The sequence below is a fragment of the Parasteatoda tepidariorum genome, chromosome 10, assembly GCF_982258835.1.
Source record: "Parasteatoda tepidariorum strain Cologne lab strain chromosome 10, Ptep-v5.0, whole genome shotgun sequence".
In the NCBI taxonomy this organism is placed as follows: Eukaryota; Metazoa; Arthropoda; class Arachnida; order Araneae; family Theridiidae; genus Parasteatoda; species Parasteatoda tepidariorum.
Window position 1 is genome coordinate 79,356,768 of NC_141764.1, and position 21,217 is coordinate 79,377,984.

At 26.5% G+C, this 21,217-nt stretch overlaps 1 protein-coding gene across 7 annotated transcripts in view; it reads left to right on the top strand.

The window, feature by feature from the left end:
* The first annotated feature begins 9 nt into the window (after positions 1–9).
* The window catches only part of LOC107443615 (zinc finger MYND domain-containing protein 11), a 30,783-nt gene continuing 9,575 nt past the window's right edge, over positions 10–21,217 (top strand). For 2 of the 7 annotated variants that reach the window (XR_015429677.1, XM_087153135.1), the window contains exons 1-11: positions 10–493; positions 5,177–5,272; positions 7,720–8,018; positions 9,066–9,209; positions 9,294–9,377; positions 10,212–10,395; positions 11,688–11,821; positions 14,512–14,630; positions 17,617–18,007; positions 18,969–19,061; positions 19,995–20,165. Coding sequence is in view for 3 of the 7 variants with exons in the window: in XM_087153135.1 (XP_087009261.1) it covers positions 5,188–5,272; positions 7,720–8,018; positions 9,066–9,209; positions 9,294–9,377; positions 10,212–10,395; positions 11,688–11,821; positions 14,512–14,630; positions 17,617–18,007; positions 18,969–19,061; positions 19,995–20,165 (1,704 nt within the window). In the remaining 4 variants the exon portion in view is untranslated. Of the gene's footprint in view, positions 494–5,137; positions 5,273–5,604; positions 5,718–7,719; positions 8,019–9,065; positions 9,210–9,293; positions 9,378–10,211; positions 10,396–11,687; positions 11,822–14,511; positions 14,631–17,616; positions 18,008–18,968; positions 19,062–19,994; positions 20,166–21,217 lie in introns of those variants that run through there. The other 5 variants (XR_015429676.1, XM_087153134.1, XR_015429680.1 and 2 more) reach the window with 3 other exon arrangements.

The following is a 21,217-nucleotide window of genomic DNA, read 5'->3' on the forward strand; positions in this document are numbered from 1 at the left end:
ATAAATGTTTACAAACAAACGTCAAAGTCAAATTGACGATTACGATTATTTTTCGAATCAAGTCAGAAAAAAATCCCATTAGTAATTATTTCTTTAAAGTGAAGATGAACTTTGACATTTTTTCATACATTCGTTTATTTTAACAGATTTCCATAAATTTAAACAGAAGAATATGTCATTTCCTTCGTTATTTAACCAGCCAGTTAGGAAAAGTGGAAGTTGAGGCATATTTCCCGCCATTACTTATTGTTTAATAAACACTTCAACTCTCCTCATATTTGTCATCATGGTGAAGGCTGAATGGGTTTTCTGCAACCAAAAGAATATTTAAATAAAAGCGAAGATTGTATTATCTATACAGCTGGTTTAATGACTTCACCATTAATAAATTCTTATTTAAAATGACGCAGTTAAACTATAATAACATGTAAATTAGAAGCAAGATTTAGGTTACATTGATCTGTCTTTTTTGACTGCATAGTTTATTTGAAACGTAAGTTATAGGTAAATATGCAATGCACTTAATAGGGAGTCATTTGTGCATAGATGCATAAAATTGCATGATAAGCGATAAAACATATTAAAAATGTTCTAACTATTAATATTGTATTTGTTTCGGTAAAATGCTCTTTCCTTTCTTAGGAATGAAATGGGAATATGCTTGTACCAATTAATGCAAAAATTACGAACACTTTTTGATACACATGGAATTGAAATAGTTTTGTTGTAATTAACACTGGATTTATACTTTTTTTTTTCTTTCAGTTGTTTAGCAACATAGTAGTTCAATTCTTTGATAAACAACTGATTTTTAGCATTTTAAATTCCCTTTATTATTGTCTTTAAACGAAATAAGAGAATAGCTTTATTGATTTATTATGTTGTGAAGTATTTCTAGATATAATTAGTTGCAGTGTGCAAAAGTGTTTTTTAAATTTAATCTGTGGAATCTAACATGAATTATGAAAGCTTGTTGTAATGCATTTAATAATATGCAACCTTCATAATTTTTTTACATTTGTAATTTGATTGATTTATCCCTCAATGAATGTTTGGGGATACAGTACCGCTCAAAAGTATCAGTACACCTAGAAACTTATAAAAAAATGGCAAAATTCAAAGTGTCATAACTTCTTTAAAAATGAACAAAAATGCTTCTGCTTTAGCTCATTTTGAAGCTTAAAATCTCTACTTTTATGTACTTTAATTGTTTTTAATCAACATATTTTTCAACTATGTACAATTACACTCTAAACAATCATAGAAAATTGTATTAATTTCTTGTGAAGTTTGACGCGATGTACGGGCAGAAAGGGGTTAGATATTGTTAATTTTTATTATACCATTGAAAAATTTGGACTTTTAGCTTTGATTTGAAAAAAGAAATTCCAAAAAAACATGTTTTTTGACGAAGTTATTGTCAAATAAAAAAAAAGTTTTTTTTTCAGAATTTAATGATTTTTCAGCAATTATAATGAATTTTAGTGTAATTATAATATGGTATGAAAATTTTTTAATTAAAATAAATTAAAATTTAATATTTCTCGATAATATTATTTCATAATTTATTATAACAATTTTAAATTTTTTTTTTTTGGAAAATATAATGATGAAATAAGAATCAACGTTTACAATTTAATATTTTGAAATTTATTTTTTCGTATTTTTCTCAGAAAAAATTTGAAAACAAAAATGTACATACATTTTGCTTTCAAATTTTATAAAATTATAAAATTATTATAACTGCTATTATAATAATAAAATTAATTTATAAAATTATTATAATTGCTGAAAAATCATTAAATTCTGAAAAAAAAACCTTTTATTTTATTTGACAATAACTTCGTCAAAAAACATGGTTTTTTGGAATTTTTTTTTCAAATGAAAGCTAAAAGTCCAAATTTTTCACTGGTATAATAAAAATTAACAATATCTAACCCCTTTGTGCCCGTACATCGCGTCAAACTTCACATAAAATTAATACAATTTTCTATGATTGTTTAGAGTGTAATTGTACATAGTTGCAAAATATATTAATTAAAAACAATTAGAGTACATAAAAGTAGATATTTTAAGCTTCAAAATGAGCTAAAGCAGAAGCATTTTTGATCATTTTTAAAGAAGTTATGACACTTTGAATTTTGCCATTTTTTTATAAGTTTCTAGGTGTACTGATACTTTTGAGCGGTACTGTATATCCGTATCGTGATCTGCAATCACCAAAGTGCCAAATAGGTTTTAAACTTGAATATTTAAAAGAAGAAAAAAAAATGTGTAGACATTAGCCCAGGGGTGGCTACGAGTTATACCTTTCGAGTTGGTCCCTTTCTGTGATGCTTTTTTCAGTTTCTTGCGGGTTGTGCCCGGAAGTTGCCAAGATTTGGCGATTGTTCTGCCACACACCACGATATGGAAATCTCCCCGAATGCTATAATTTTGGTCATTTCCAATATTCTTGGAGAGAAAAGATGAAATAGCAGTTGAGAGGTTACTTATTTTCAAAATGAGTTTTACATGCTAGGAAATGCTTTTCATTTTCACAGATATAAAAAAATAACTTTTCTTTAACTTTAAACTTTGAAAATTCATTATCAAACTTACATTTTTAAACTTAAAATAGCATTTTGTATCATGAGGAAAAAACTACTTATCTTTGTTTTGTTAGGTATTATGATATTGCCTCTCATATATTGATATAGACTGTCCTGAGTTGTTGTAAAGATTTTTTTTAAAAAGAGGGTAGGACAAAAGATTTTCAAGTTTTTGTTGCAGATATTTTTTGGTAATATTAAGAAGACAACTTCAATAGTTTACAGAATTGTTAATCCTTACTCTACTTAAGTAAAATTGTTTTGTAAACTATATATTTAATATTCCAAAACATGTTTGAACAATTTCTTAAAGTTCTTTTTTTTTATGAACATGGCTTTTATTTTAGATTTTCAGTGGTTTCTAACTATTTGAACTAATTAATCTAATTAGCAGCTTTTTGTTTTTTTTTGTTTACTTAATATAGCAAAATTTATTTTTTAACATGGAACAACTGAAATAAGAAATAAACCTTGTCTGATTTTTTAAATCTGTGTTGATTTTCAGAAGTATTCAAATAATTAATAATAAAAAAAGAATAAACAAACACAAATTTAATTTCATTATTATAAAGTTGAAACCCTTTGTCCTTCTAGAAGATTAGGTCTAATATTTTGTTTCAGAAAGCATTAATATGCTATATTGTAATATGTCTAATTTTAATCTTCAAGAAGACTTGCATTTCTGAAATTTTGATTAATGAACAATATGGTTTAAGAACATTAATTTTAGTGTCATTAACGTTAGTCAGATGTAGAATAAGGGAAGTAACTTTCTCAGCTGGTTGTAAGACATTATCATTTTTCTTTTAGTAAATAACCTCTACTAGTTTAATATTTAACCTCACTCTTCACAATAATTAATATAGATAGTAAAGTAACAAATTAAGTAGAACTTCGGTCTTGCTTTTAGACGCATCTCAGATTTTTGTTTGGGTGTGTGTAAATTGATTTAAATTAAATTTTTTAATCACAAGAATAAATAAATAGAATAAATATAAAAAAGATCTCATGCCCAAAAGCAGGAGAAGTTTGGAACCTGTTAAAATTTTCTGTAAAGAAATTTTGGATATTTTTCCTCCCATGATTATGTAAAAAAAATTGCAACATCCCTTGTTTTTTACATTATCTTTCATTTTGCTGTAGTAATTTAGCTCTAGGATTAAATTCAAATAAAGATGTAGTTTTGTTTTAAACAATATTTACTTTTTACTCATTTTATAACATTTGAGTAAATATACTTTAGGAATCATTTTTGTTTTTATTCTGTGGTCAAAACTCTTGATCTTTTTGAACTTAAGTCTTTCTACCAGGTATTTTTGTTCCATATTTTTGTATTTGAATTTTTTTTATTTTTAAAATAGCATAAATTTAGTATTTTGTGTAAGCATTGTTCATATGATACTCCTCATCGATCCTTGTCAGTAAAAAATAGGCAAAATGCTACCTTTTCTCCTTTTTAGGTGCTTACAAAATATTTTTGAACAGTTTCTTGGCTGTTATCCAAATTTTTTACAAATTTTACATTTTATGGAAACTGATTTAGATTGTTATCAGGGTTGTCTCTCACTCTTGAAACAAGGAATATCTGGAATTCTGAGGGAATTTGAAATTACCATTGGAAAACCTGAGAAAATTTATCCACAACTCTGAAATGTTTTTGGAAAATTTTTTGGTTTATTCATTCATGACATCACTTAGTTCATGTATAGTTTTTTTTGCAGATGATTAAATTTTTTTTAGACTTAACCAGTGGCACTGTAATTTTTTTTTCATGTCTTCAACAATATTTTATTAATTCAATTTTAATTTTTTAATCAGTCAATAATTCAAATTTTTTTTAACCATCCTGTAAGATTAGGATAATAAAACATTTTGGGAACCAATTTCAATTTATCTAAAGCCTGTAAAAAAATAAATAAGAATTATTTTTAATCAAAATGTTTTAGTTAAATACTGAGAATATTTAACTAATATTTTTAAATATATGTAAATGTTTTAATTGCAATTAAAATGTTAATTTGAATTATGAAAATTTGATAACATTTTATATTTTTATTCTGTATATCTAAGATCATTTGGTTTTGTTTGCAGAGTAGCCAGTCTGGATATAAGTGATAGAAATTAAATATATTAATAGCATATAAAACTATCTAAATATCTTCATAAATCAGATTAGCTTGAAATTTTATTTAAGTATTTTAAATTTGTGTACATTTTAAGATTATTTAAATTAAGAAATTTTTCCATAGAGATTAATAATCTGTAGATGATTTCAAGGTAAAGAAAAAGATACTAGGAAATATCAAAAAAATGTGCCTCTGTGAAATATTTGCCTTTTCATTTCTGTTTGTCTTAGTGTTATAAGAAGTATTGCAGGTCTATTTTATGCTTGAAAATTTAGTAAACTTAAATTTCTCTTTCCCTGAAAGAAATATTTATATTTTTGATATTATTTCTTTTGTGTTATTATTATTTAAAAATTGACTTTTGTTAGTCTATTAATGATTAAGTTTTAGCCTGTATTTTTAGTTTCTGTTTATTTTCAGTGGTCTTGGGTCAATTCTTTAACACTTAACCTATTTTAGCATTTAACTCCATGAGGCCAAGAGGCACTACTCAAAGGCTTTATAATGAAGCTATACAGATTCTATCTGGAACACGTGTCAAAAAACAATCTATCAGTGAGTAGCTGCATAGATATTAGCTTTTTTGTGCTTTGATTTATTGAAAGCAACGCATTGCACAAAACTTACTAAGTAAATTAAGAACTGAGCTGCATGTCTTTTTTTCTTTTTGCTCTTAACTATACAGTTTTTGTTTTATTGCATGTTGCACAAATTCTTTCTTAAAATTGCTTTTTATTCTAACAATCATTTGAATACTAAAATTCTCTCTGAGTTTTTCCTTTTCCTACTTTTCTTCATTAGTTAATTTTTTTTTTTCATTGTTTCACACAGGAAAAAATATATATTTATAAAATTTATTATATTTATAAAAAAATTAATAAAGGACATTATGTTGTTTTGTTCTACACATTTGATTCTAATTTATGTATTATACCTTGTATAAATAATTGTACTATGTATGAAAAAGGGACACGGAGCTTGTTCAACTTGAACTTTGAAGGTTAGTGATTATGTATACCACTTATTATATTTGCATATTTATGCATATCAAGCTAATCTTAAAAAGAATATAAATTTAAAGTATAGTTAAATTGTTATTGAGATAAATATAACAATATTAACTTACCATAAGATTAGTTTGCATTAGTCTTAGCAATCAGAAGCTTCTAATTTGTACTATTGGAAAAGGATGTTATTTCTTTTTATGAATGAAAAAATATACTACAAAGAGCATTATTTTTACAAATAAGGGAGGATGTCGGATTTTTTTCAAAATGGGGGGAGGGGGTTTCTAGAATGACTTGGAACATTGCCATAATCTTTTCTCATATTTATTATAAATTCACAGCATCTGGTATGTAAAATTTGAATAATATATTTTTTTATACTTCTCATGTTATTTTCTAATAATTTTTTTTCAAAGATATCAATTTATTTTCCTCTTAAACTAAATAAAATCAGTGTTAAAATTCATTTACTTGTCTTAATTACTTTTGTTTTCGAATCGAAAGAAAATTAAAACAATTTATGTATAAGTTAGTTGTGTCTGAAAACAAAAAATAAATGTTCTTATTTTGCCTAATTATTTTTCTTTTGAACTTCTATTTAAATTTTTTCTGATTTTGTTGGAAGGTGGATCTTGTTGAATGAATTGCACAACTTTTGAGATGTAAGATGATAATATTTTAACTACCTTAACTACCTACATTGAAACTAATTATCACCTACATTGAAACTATGTAGAACGAACATGAAGTTTTTTTCCAAGGACAATAAAGGACAAGTGAGCCCATTTAGGACCCCTTTAAGATAACTGAAAATAAAAAGGCAATTTTGTAAAAAAAGAAAACAAACTTCAATGATCCGGATAATTAGACAATCCTGTAAATCGGCACCAGTGTTTTCACTACAGCGCGAGAACGCGAGACTCTTGCATATTTTTTTCTTTTCTCGCTTTAAAAAATTATTACCGCTAGAAATTTGCGCATTCTATAAATCAATTTCAAAATTCGTGAATTTCTTGCCTTTTGGAAAAAGCTTCGCATTATGCCATTTAGAATAAAATCCGTTTCACTTTTCTTCCTGGATCTTTCATTATTTTCAACATCTGCCCCGTTATCTAGCTTCCCTATTTACCAGAATTGTTCAGAACCTTTTCGACCAACCGAACACTACCCCTCCAAACTACGGAACCCCTTCCAGAACACATTTCTCTGCAACCACATGTCAAGTCTGTGTTTTTTTAATTTTTAGAAATCTCACTTAACTTTTTGAAATCTCACCCTGTTTTTGAGAAAGGGTGAGAAATTCTCACCCATATTTCTTTCTATGGTGAAAACACTGGGCACTCTACTGTATCTCCTTCCTAATAGTAGGCACTTAGTTCTATTCATTAAGCCTTTATTTTTCAAATTATTAAGTCATATTATCCTAAATATGTTTCTCAAACTTCTACTTTGTAACCCATCGAGTATATCAACATCTATTTTACTGGAGCACTTTATTTCTGCACCCTAAATAAAGTAACAATGCCCTGCCAATTTTTTCACTGGGTTTTATAAAAATGATAAATTTCTATAAGCCAGGTTTAATTTTTAGGTGCAACTATGTTGTGAAATTAAAAGTAGCTTAATGTATTTTCTCTTTTATGTTAAATTTTACTAAAATATTGATGCCAGCTACGAATTTTTTGCTCAGAATTGTTAGACTTCCGTTTTTTTTGTTTGTTTTTTTTAGCTTGATTTTTTTTTCTGTTATAAGTTAAGTGCATATTTGTAAAAAAAAAAAAAGCAAGACTGAATTTAAAATACTTCAAAATTTTATTTTGTAATAATGACTTTTAGTTGCTAAAAATGTTCTCGCCATTACATAATGATAGTTTCCTCCCCCACATAAGGTAAATAGTATAGCAATTTTTTTTGTTTAGTTTCAAAAATAAACATATGTATAAGTATATGTAACAATTTTATTGAAATTGTTTCATATTTTTTATTTATTTATAGATTCTGAATTAAATGAGACTCCTAAATCAATGGCTGTGAAAAGAAGACAAGCTTGCACGCAGACTGTTCTACATTTGTGGGATGCAATTGCTTATATCAAACAACAGAAACAAATTGCTAATCTTGATCGATTAGCAAATTATATGAAAAGAGTTTATAGTGTAAGTCCAAGTGATGTGGAACAACAGCTTAATTTTGCTGTTGAAGATGGACTAATTAATATTAAAAGAAGTATTGGCTGTAAAGGCTCCAAAGTCGGCCTTGAACAAGATGGATATCGTATTCCTGAAGAAATAAGTGTAAGTTGTGATAATTTGTTTTTTATTATAACCATTGTTGAACATCCGACCCAATTTTGAGTTTATGACTACCAATGATCATCTTTTGTAATTTTGAACCCAGTTCATTACACAACAGAACTCCTGGATCAAGTTTTGGGAGAAATTTGTCTTTGTGGAGGACTTTTTGATTTAACGCCCCGCACTTGCATTAAACGAAAAGAAAAACATTGAAGACCTCCCACATTTCGCCTGATGGCAAAAGGACACTAATTCATGATCTGTCTACCACTCATGATATTTTACGTCCTCACTGCGAGCCAGGTGTGAAATTCGTATTGATATGCTAACTCAGGGATTCGAACCCTGGTCACCTCATTGGCAGAGGAGCACTCTATCCCTTGAGCCTCCACGGCTTTCAATTTATAGCTTGAAAATTTTCGTTCTTATTTCAGCTCTTCTATGATGTACAGCCATTTTTAGATAGTGTTGACAAAAACCAAAAAATGTGTTAGTGCCAATATTAACATAAAGCTGAAATCATAAAAATGTAAAAATAAAAAGTATATGATTAAAAGAAGTTTAAGAAGTGCTTACCAGATTAGAATTTTTGCATGCCCGGGCAGGTTAATTTTTGAGCTTTGGGTGGGAATAGTTTGACAGAACCTCAGAATTGAGATTACTTTTTGGCTATTAATTTTGTAAGACCTACTATTGTAACAGAACTAAGAATATTTATGTAAAAAAGTAAATAATAAAGTTTTTTTTCCTACTAGGATGTAAATTATTTTGCGAAGAAGTTATAATTATATTAATCATAAATAGTTAGTGTTTAAATCTTTTTCCTTCTGCATGGACTTTGATTGATCTGTGATGAACGTCACAATATTGCACACTTACTATTTTGAGGATTATTTCCATTCATGTTTGTGCAGAATCATCAATTAATTGTTTATTTATTAGTGTGATTGGTTTTACGACTTAAAATTTGGATGTTTACTATGATTATTAGCAAAATTCAAATAGGTATAGTCATCATTTTTAAAAGATTATCTACATTTTGAATAGGAAAAAGATGGCCATGACTGGTACTGCTTTGAATGTCATCTAGGCGGAGAAGTAATCTTGTGTACTACTTGTTTTCGAGTTTTCCACGAGGAATGTCTACCTAATGATTTTAAAACAACAAAATTGATATGTCCTGTATGTAAGGTTAGTAGTTAAATAATTTTACTTTGAAAAACTTTTATAAAATTAAATTTACTTTCACAATGAAATTTATCATCTTATTTCTAGAGTGTTGAGAAATTTTCATTAAATGTCAAGAAAAGTGAATTAAATACCTTACTTGGATTTACTTGTGTCAGGCTGAAAGAAAAGGTAACTATTATATTAAATCCCATACAATCCAAATTGTATTCATTATAGTGTTCTTAATAAGTATTAGTTTTTCATTTTTAACTTATTTTCAGGTATTAAATTTTCGTCGTATCCGGGATTTTCCACTATTTTATAAGTTTATTATCTTAAGTTTTCCTTTTATTTTAAAATTTTTATAGTATGATATAGAGTTTCTTTTGTAAAATTCTCGAATATAAGAAATATGTATAAGTATAAAAGTATTTGAAAAATTACATTTCTTATTGTAAAAATTATTGTGATATTAAATAACATATCTGCTAATTTTGCTTGATTTTCCTGTATACTTTGTTTTCCATGTTTCTCCTGGATTAATAAAAAATTTTCCTGTTTTTTGTTTCATAATTATCTAAAATAAAATACCTGTTATTTATTATGCATTCAAGCATGTAATGAACATAAATAAACATTTAATTTTCAAATTAAATTTATCGTTATCATTGTAATACATTTTTTATATGCTAATGACAATGAAAAAAAATCTGAAATTCTCTGCTCTAAAATACTTTAAATATTACATTAATGTTAACATGAAATTTACATCATTTTGTAAAATCTATAGGAGTTTTTCCTTTTCATGTTGGCAACTGCGAAATGATGATTTTCGATTTTATTTTTCAATAGCATTTTAGTTGAAAATACAGAGTAAGTTAATCTAAAACTTTTGATTTTATTTGATAACTTTTATGCCTATGTAGGAGGCAAATATGTATTGTATAGGTGTTTCTTCCTATAACTATGCTTTGTTGGTAGAGACGTAAGTAGTTATAACTAATTAGTATTTTTATTTCTCAGACAAGAGAACTTCATAGAATACCTCATCCTGATGATGAAAAGTGGCGTTTTAACTTCTTAATTTACCAAAGTATGGACTTAACTGCTATAGAAGATAAAATGAAATCCAATGAGTATTCAAGGCTGGCAGATTTCTTCTCTGACACCCAACAAATCGTACACAATGTTGTTGTATATTTTGGAGGTAAAATATTTTTTTAAAATTACTATTTATAATAAAGCTGCACTTTAAAGCTACTTAGTAATTATATTGTTACATTTGTGTGAAATTTTGTGCATATGCTTTGTAACTAATGTTGGCTAATTGAGCATCTTGATTTTTCACTAATTTTTTTGATATGTCACTCAAATCTATTCTTCATTAGGGCTAAATTTATCGTTCTATATAAATTGGGGACCGAATTGCATAAATAAAGTAAAAGGAAATGAGCTGTAATATTCACATTTGTAATTTTAATTCCAAAAAGCTGTAATTTTAACTAAGATTTTTAAAATTACACTAGGCACATAAGGTTATTGTCAGTAAAACCTAGATTGTTTTAAATAATTGTTACCTATTTAGGGTTTTCAAAATATGTGGATTATGGGATAACATTGTTTATTAACCTACTTTCATCAATTAAGACTGAAAATCAAGGTTTTTTTAAGGGGCTACATATTATTTTGTTTTGATATGACCTTTTAGTTAATGTGTTTTTCAAATATGTAAAGATATTTTAAAATTTATTTTAGCATTCACTTACTCTATTACCCCAAATCATGCTGCTCTTTCATTCCGTTTTTATATAAATCAATTGTGTATGCAGCACCTAATTAGAGATTTACGCTGAGTTTATCAAGTTAATGTTGTTGATGATCAAATTAAATACCACTAATAAGATTGAAAAAACAAAGAGCTCAAGAAGCTACAAAACTTACAACATTCAGACTTTTTTAGTTCAATCAAAGTAAAAAACTAACAAAAAGTTTAAAAGCAGTGTTATTTTGAAGTACAAGGAGTGTTTATTTTCTATTTCTTGGAAAATATTAATTTTATCATGAAGCACACATCTTCAGATAATGGAGGTTTTTCTTAACAAGTTTTAATGTGTTTTTTTTTCTTCCTCCATTCATTTATCAATTGCTGTTTAACTGAAGAAATTAAATTCTTCTCTTATTTATATCTCCTTATATATTTTAATAATATTTTTGTTCCTTGTATTTCTAATATTAATAGTTATGTTTCATTTCATTTGTATCCTCATAATTTACTTTAATGCTGTTATTTCCAATTTTATAATCTTAAATTATCACATATAGTTAAACATATCTGAAAAATTTCCTTGGTATAACCAAGTATTATACTTTTATTTTGAATTTTTAAGAAAAAGTGTGCTTTTATGCTATTTTGTGGAGTGTTTTTTTTATAAAAAACTTTTTTTCTAATTCTAAAGTAAAGATTTTTAATTTTGTAATAATTAGAAATATTTTTCTTAGTGAGCAGCCGCATTGCTGAAATGGCTCGTCAAATGTTAGGCGATTGTGAATATGACTTATTGGAAATCATTCAGTGCTCACATTGTTACAAAATGTCTAATACAAAAGTTGACTCGTGGTTCTGTTCACCTTGTGTGAGTATTTTTATTTATTTCTGTTTGCAATTGTGCTTGTTGTTATTAATCTACCTTTACTCTTTGCTTTCTTAATTATTATTCCATTTTATCAGACATGTTATTTTATTCTATAAATTTGCTTAGTAAAAATCATTGATTTAACTATAGTTTTCATCTAATTAATTGAAATTATGATATGACTTTACCATATTTTACTTGCAAATTTTATTTGATTAATCAGAATTATTTTATGACATTTTGAAACTGATTTAAAATAAAATAGAACTTCACGATGAGAAACAGTATGGCATTATTTAATGACAGCTCTATTCCCTTTTGGGTTGTCACTATTTTTTGTACTATTTCTTTAATTCCTGAAAAATGTATAGACCTCATATCTATAATAATAAAGTGAAGAGTTTTTGTGTCTGTCTATAACTCCAGAACCGTTTATGCTAATGCCTTGAAATTTAATGATGAATAAGCAATTTCAGTCCTCAATCCTAAAATTTATTCAAAAATTTCAATACAACCATTGTGAAGAGACTTTTAAAAAATGGAATTTTCTTATATTCTTCATTAATCAGGGATCTGTCTAGGTTTTTCTGAAAGGTACCTATTTTGTGAAAATTTAGACATAATTTGTGAAAAATTAAGTTAAAATTATATTAAAAAATCAATACGAAAACATGGTAAAAATATAGATTTACCGTTTCTTAAGGGATACAAAATAAAATTTTAAGAAAAAGTATTTTGTGAAACTACCGTTTTTCCTAAAGTTGAATTTGTGAGACTACCGTTTTATCAAAAATTGAATTTGTGAAAGTACCGCTAAACGGTAGTAAATTCAGCCTGGGCAGACCCCTGTTAATTATCATTATAAAGTAAACTAGACTATTCTATTTTTTTTCTCCAAATATAATTAAGACAACATTAGTGATGTTTGCTAGTTTATAGCTCCCATTAATCATAAAAAGGAGGTACATATTAAAAAAAAGTATTTGTAAATAGAGAAACTTTTCTTGATAAAAGAGAATAGTGTTATAGTTTAAGTACTGTTGTACCTTGATACATTGTTCCTGCATCTTTTGTTTTCCTGTATGTATCATGTTGTTTGAATGGTTCTCTGAAATTTAATGGAGAAAATTGCAAATGCTCTTTACATAATGTTAATGATACCAGTTTAGGTCATTTTTGAAATAAGCCAATTACTGCGTCTGTCCTCTAATAGCATTTAAAAAATAGTGTAGTTATTTTGTTTTCTGAAGCCAAATAGCAACTTTTGATGCTAGTGATTATGAAGAAAATGAGGATTTGTTACCGTTTGCAGAAAATGCCTCAAACATCACATTTCATGTTTATGCATGAGTTGATGAAAACTTTAAAACTTGTGAAGTTGTTGATTCCAGAAATGGTTGCAGAAGTTGAAGATGTGAATGAAGACTGCCAAACTAACCATAGCCAATAGCCAATGTGAACATTTCTGGAAGGTTTCAAAGCTTTTGAAACAACAAGGAACTTTCTGTATTCACACGAACATAATTATTTAATACATAATTAAGTTCTTGTGAATACAGAGGTACATAACTATTTAATATTTATTTTTTTTTAAATTTTGAATTAAAATTTTTAATACTTAATTCTTTTGTTTTTTATAAATATTCAAGTCATTATTTTATGTTTTTGTGTTGATCAGCATTTGCTGTTTTTCCATATTTATCCTTCTAATGAATGGTCCCACTAGAAGGGATCAATCAAGGTTCCACTGTATACATATAATTTTCTCATGTAAAATTTTTTATTTAATTAAACATTTACTAATTAAATTCTGTTTTAGATTTGTCAATTTAAATAAATTGTTACATATTTGCAGTTACTTTACATAACATATCAGTTGCCACATTTTCATTATATTGATAAAATTTGTGCCTGTAAACTATTTAATTGACTGTCTGCCTCACTGTCTATTACAAAGTATATACTACTGAATCAGAACGGATATTTTATATTAAATAAATTTTCAATTTGTTTCTTAAATTTAATTTAATGTTATAGTATATCCATAAGCATTTTATAGGTGTAATAATAATATTGAGTTGTCAGCACATTTTTAGAGAAGCATAAGAAAGTGAAGAATAATAAAGCAAGTATATAAAATTACCTTAAAAAAAAGAATTCTAAGTATTTTTTAAATTTTTTATAAATAGTAAAAAATTGAATTCAAAGATAATGGCAAATAATGATTGGGATTATGATGAAAAATATCTCGTATTTATATTATTTTTATGTATTTATGTTTATTTTTTATTATACAGTAGGGAACCGATTATCCGGGACGATCGGGACCATCACTATTCCGGATAACTGATTTTTCCGGTTTTCTGAATCGCTACAAAAAGCCGTTTTTTTTTGTTAAACCCAACTAAAAAAAAATTTTTTTTGGGAAATAATCTTAAAAAGAAGAAAAAACGATGAAGTAATACACTAATGATTATTTCCAAAATGATGGTAAGGTGAACATCTTTCAAAAAAGAAAGAAAAATCCTAAAATCTTATGAGGAAAAAAAAATTTTGTTTAAAAAATGACGGGAAAATTTATTGAATTTCGTTCCGGTTTTTTGGTTTTCCGGTTTTCTGATTTCCGGATAACGGGTTCTGTACTGTAGTAAATTTTTGAATTCATAGGTTTTACTTTGTTATTTCCACAGGATCCTCCTCATGAATTAGTTTATGCTAAAGTAAAAGGCTTTCCTTATTGGCCTGCCAAAGTTATAAAGAAAGAGGACAATTATTATGATGTTCGCTTTTTTGGTGCATTTCACCAAAGGTATAGTAACATTTGTTTACAAAATCTTTGGTTGTTGAAATGGTTTTTTAAGTTTTTGCACTGCATTTTTTCTAAAACAGATTTTATAATTTTATTTACTTAGTTTTTTTTAAAACTTATAATACAAGTATACAAAATGTTTAAAAGTTAGAATTGATTGACTTGTATATTAATTATGTCCAAGAAATAAAGACTACTCCATTAGGTATCCTGGTAATTCTTCCTAATTCTAAGATTATAGTGTTGTATTTTTTTTTTTTTTTTTTTAAATTTGGTTAATGCTTTTCTATATTATTGACACTATATTCTGTCCAATTGATATTAGTATTATTACATTTAAATGTATCTTTTAACCATCAGAAAAATGTGAACACTAATAGAAGTACGTAAAATTGTAATTTAGTAGAAAGATTTAAAAGAGTGACATCAATAATTTGTAAAATGAGTTTCTAAGTTGCATACATGTTTGGTATGGTTTTGCAAAGGTAATGTACTTTTAAGTTTTTAATAATATTGTTACATTCTATTTAAATGATTTTTTATGGCTATTAAATAAGATTAAATAGTATACACTAATGGTTTAATAAACAAGACTGATGAATAAATATAAAGATTTATTTATAGATAATTAAAAACACAAGTGAAAAACAGATAAAACATGATGTGTCTGTTGATTCAATCTCAGATATTCTCACTTAATATGAACAAGTTACGGCTGCGAGTTTGCAATTCCATCTTATATGCTTTTTGTCGAAAAGAATATGTAGGCTCGTGTCTATGACTTCCTGTTTCCATGGAAACACTTCACTGCCTGATTATCATTACTCTGTAGGGTAACTTTTAACAACTTAGATAGAATTCCTGTAATTACTTTAACTAATGTTTTAATGAACTTCAAAAATTATGTAACAAAATAGTAAAGTGATATCTTTTACTTATTTTTCAAATGTATATTCTTGCTTTTAACTATTTATTTAGTTATTTTCTTAAAAGAATTATTGCTTTAATGCACTGAAATTTTTTTCTGCTGAAAAAAATAAAAAACAGAAATTTTTAGACATTAATTTACTTATTACATGCCTTGTATCTTTAACAAGGGAGAAGAACAGTTTTCATGCCCATTTTTTCACAAAAATGACAATTAGATCACCATCAATTACCTTTTGGTGATCACTAAATTTTGAGAAATCAATAATATGGCAGAGTTTTTGCTAGGAATAAAGTAGGGCAGGGTGCTTCTTTACAGAAAAGAGCACTTTGAGTTTTGAAAGGATACTTAATACTGTAAAAATTTATCAAAATGTGTAATATCATATAATAACTGAATTTGATCCTCAGCAATTTTTAATTTACCATCTTATGCTATTAAATAGTATAAAATATATAAAATAGTATTTTATGTGTATATTTCAAAACGTAATTTTCACTCATTATCTAAATAAAAGAAACATTTTTTAGTTTATAAATAATAATTGAAGGCATTTAAAGAGGCTATCTCTGTGAATAATTTATTTTTATTTTTTAATGTTAACCAAACAATTATTATTTTTTTTTGATAAACAGCTTAAAAGATTTTTTCTATAATTTATTAGAAAAAAACATGTAAAGGTGGATTTTTTTTTCAAAACAAAAGATATTTGTTTAAAAAATATTTTAAAATCACTTAAAATATTTACTTATATACCTCCTTGTAAAAAAGAGAAACTTTTCAAAATTTAACCAGTCGAGAATAATTCTTACATATAAATATTTATAATTATGATCAGAATTCAATTGAGCCTATGAACACAGATAATTTTCGTGTGTATTATTTAAACAGTAATTAATTTTTCTTAAAAACTGGAATATGACTAAAAAGGCGGTGTTTTTAAGGAATGACAGTTTATTTTTCCAAAAAGGGGCAAAGAGTACTCATTTAGACAGATCAAAGTATATGCAGGGCGGGCTGCCTTTTTCGAATAGATTCACTGATATAGAAAATTGGTTTTCGGACAGGAGCTTTACTGAAGTATTAATAGGAGAGGAATTTCGAAGAAAAAGGAAAAAAAAAACAGCTCTAGTCTAACCAGATTTTAGAATTTTATTTTTTCTTAATATTTAAAACTGTTTGATTTTAAATTTTTGAAGTATATAAATAAATGCTTGTGATACTATTTCAATTTTATGTTAGCTCCTGAACAATCTCAAATCTTTAAATACTTTTTTTTCCCCATCAGAATCTGTTTTCATGGACATAAACCGTTTTTTTTTCTCCTTTGTCTTCAAGTGTGATGTGTTTATGGAAGATTTAATTCAATGTATGTTAAAAGAAAACATTAATGCAGCATAATCAAAATACAAGTTAAAATGTTGATATTAGTAAAAATGCTTAGGAAGTAAAAATTAAAAAATATAAGTTGATATGAACATTTTTACTTCTGTTAACAGTTAACATTATGTGTTTGCAGTTCTACTCTCTATTTTTTTATGTGTTATAAAAATTTCAGCATCATTAATTATTTGCAAAAATTGTCTAATTCTTTTTTTTCCGTCTATTAATGTAAATTAATGTTTTCATGCCTATTAATGTAAATTTATGCTGTCATCCTTTAAATGTTAATATTATTTTCAGTCATATCCTGTATTTGTAGTTTTCAATTCCTTCATATTTAAATTAAAATTTATGTGGTCATCCTTCAAATGTTTACATCCAATTTTAACAGCATTAAGTATATGTGTAAACATTCCAATTCTCTTCTCTGACTTGGTTCCTAATTGATTCTCATTATTTGATTGAAAATTTAAGTGGCCATCCTTTAAATGTTAACATAAAATTTTCTCAGCATTGAGTGTATTTAAAAATATTCTAATTCTATTATTTGATTTAATTTCTACCATTTGATTTAAATCCTTTAAACATTAGCATTAAATTTCAGGAGCAATAAGAATTCATGAAAAATTTTCTGGTTCTTTGCTTTGATTTGTTTTTTAAATTTTTTAAATTCAGGGCTTTAATTCATCAAGATCATGTGAAACCAGTGTCAACACCTTATAAGAAGCTGGGCATTAAATATACTCCTTCATTTGACCGAGCTTATAAAGAACTATGTCATCATCAAAAATTGGTTGAAGCAGCTTCTAGAAAGCGATCATCTGGTGTCAAATCGAACTCTGATCAAACGAACGCAATTGATACAAAGAATGAAACTGTTAATGAAGTGACTGATGATAGTTCCTCTAAATTAAAGGCCACGCCGTTACGTAAAAGAAAATGTGCATCTACTCCTTTAACCAAACCACCTAGTGCTAAAAAGGCAGCTACAGTTCCTGTAAAGAAAAATAAGAAATTTTATCAAGAATCTCCGACCTCCTCATCTCCTAAAATTTCTAAATCAGAGGTATGTTTGAAATTTATATGAATGCAATATTCCCCAAATTACTGTCTTTTTTAACTTATTATTTTTTTAATGTTTGTATCTAAAGTAGGCATTTAGAATATTTAATCTTAATTCAGTTTGGTTGTAGCCATGCTCAATTTGGTTTGCTATACCAAATGTCTGATAAAATCAAGTTTTTTTTTTCTCTCCCTGCAAAGTATAAAGCTCTAAAACCAGGGATGCCAACTGCTCCATTTTTTAAAAAAATTTTTTTTTTGAATTAATACAGAATTAATTATAAAATTTTTTCATATTTTAATTGATGCCGAGACTATCTAATAACCTCACTATGGGATAACTGAAGCAAAGTTATATGTATGTGTTTAATTTCTTATATGTTTAGGTCGGCAGTCAAATTTATTAAACCAAAAATTAAGGAATGAAACATTTTGTTACCACTCGAAAAAGTTTTCCCACAAAGTTGGGAAAGTTAGCATCTTTGTTATACGCAAGTATATGGTTACAAAATCAATAGAAATTGGCCAAATATACTTCAAAAAGAGAAAAAAAAATCAGTTTTGGAGGTCTCTCTAGGACTAAAATCTCTAATTCCCTCTGTTGTCTCTGAAGTTCAAAATTTATGATTGTGAATCTTAGGAAATTATATAAATGTTAAGGATAATCCACTTTTATGCCACTTATAATGAATTACATTTATTAATTCAACTTAGGGATTGATTTTTTATCTGTGTGCACCTGATGTTCAGTGACATTTTTCTTGACAACCACCTTTTGGTGCATTTTTATCATCAGATCAAAAGTTATTTTAGGTGGTCTGTTTTTTATTTTGCTCACTGTACGTAGATATTACTATAAGTTTTTTAGTTGTATTTTTTTAACATTTTTTTTTACCTTTAGTTTTTGTAGCATTGCTTGTGCCATTAAATTGAATCCTATCCTAATATAATATTTTCTTTTTCAGAATGCTTCATTATCTGAAGACCATGACTTAGTTTCATCCTCACAAGATACATCAGTATTTCAAGTGACAGTAGCAGTGCAAACTCCTAAAGAGGTATATCTATAAGCCATGAAGTTATCTTATTTCATTTTCCTTTTTATTAATTCATTTTATGAATATTGTAATAAACAAGTCATGAGAATTGCAAAATTGAATTTCCTTTTGGTTAAGTGTGAAATAAAGTACAGCTTAACACACTTTTCTTAAAAACACTTTTCAACTGCTGTTACATTTGATGCTTTCGGATTATGGATTTCTGTTTATTTAAAACCTTCATTTTCTTTCCTTTTTAGCCAATTAATGTCAAAATAATATTTAGTTCCACTGAAATTTAAGAAAAGATAAAACCCTACTCTAAAAAGGTGGCAGATATATTTATGTATTTTTTATAATAGATAATGTTTTGATATTTCTCCATTCCTGTGAGATTCAGGAATTCTGAAGAATTTTCTGGGGGCTGTTATCAGTGTCTTCTTCTTTTGTTATTCTTGTTTGTTTATTCTTTCCAGCTACTGTTTAGTATTTTATGAAGTCACCTAAGTCTCCTGTCTAATTTGATGGATGAATTGTTCATGTTATCTTTTATCTTTTTAGATTGTTGAAAAGTAATGGTCTGCTTGCTTGATCATGCTTGTATTGATCATTTTCTTTTATCTGTAAGGAGATAAATTTAGGGATTATGAATAATTTATGTTTGGATAATTTTCCATCAAAAGTATAATTTGTAATATTTTATTTTTCATTGTGAAAGTTATCTAGTATGTATATACATAAAAAGTTCTGTTAGTGATTATTAATATCTATTCCTTAGTATGCTGGGAAAACTGAAAATCTAGCTATCCTGACTAATACCAAACATTTCTAAATTTTTTTAAAAATAATTGCTTATTAATTTCATTTGTTTTGTGTCAAATTTATAGTTTGTAGAAAATAATCTTATTTTTTTTATAAGATGTATTAAATAATTAATATTTTATTTGTATTTAGTTCTTGTTGCCAAGAGAAACAGAAAAAAATAATAATGAATTCAATGAAAAGGCAGCAAATTCTTGCAATTGTACTGAAAAATATGACAAACGTTTGAAAGATCTGCAAACAAGATTAGAAACTGAACATAAAGAAGAAAAGAGCAAATCTTTGAAGGAGTTGTCTGACAAAGTAAGTCTCCCCCCCTATTAATTCCGTTTCAGTTATTGTAGTTTTAAAATTGAGTTATTTTCTTGTGTTAAACCTATTGATTTAATACTCTAGTTTCATAAAAGTTTTAGTGAAATCGCATTTTCATGCCTGACATTTAAAAAATAATATATATTTTTTAAATTTTGATATTTTAGTATATTAAATTATACTGCTACATTAAATTTTGAAAATCATTATAACAAATTTTAAAAAACTATGTTTTTTCAAAGTAAAATTTATTGTTCAATATAAGAAATATTTTATTCTATATTCTAAATATTAACTAATATTTAGAAAAATCACAAGCATTTTTTCCCCACTCAGATGCACGAGAAAGGCATCTTTCGAATATAGTTTTGAAAAAAAAGATACAATTTTCAAAAATTTCTGCAAAAAAGAAAACTAAAAATTTTTATTTCTCAAAGGAAAAATCGTTTTGCAAAAACTCCATATCGTTCTGCGACAATGTGGCCCTGTCGCCACAGTTCTGCCACTGGGGTTCTAACAATGATTCTAAATATAGTGATTGAATAATAAAGGGAGAAAAAAGAGATGAATTGACACATCTAACAGCATATCAGTGTATTGGTTGATTACTGAATAAGCATATTGAGTTTGTAAATTTAAAAAGTTTATAAATCTGTAGTCTCTAGACAAAGAAAATTTTTAATTAGTTTTTAATTGATATTTGTTTGCTTTATTTTTTATATGATAAAAAGACTTGATTTTTTTAAAACTCTGCACTCTTGCTTTGTTTCAAAGAAAACTTTTATTTTTTTTCTTAATAATATTTTTAAAAAAAGTGAAATAAATTAATTCTTTAAAAGTTTTAATAATATAGCAGTGTAAATGTAAATATACATATTGATTTAAGCTATTTTCATATTTTTTTGTGGTGTAATATTTTCAGTGGTTTGAAAGAAAATTTTTGAGAAACCTAGAGCCCACCTGGGTTGTTGTGCCATTGAAGAATCCTCTGAATGAATTATCAATATCTTAATCATTTGTGTTTAACAGAGCCTACATAATTT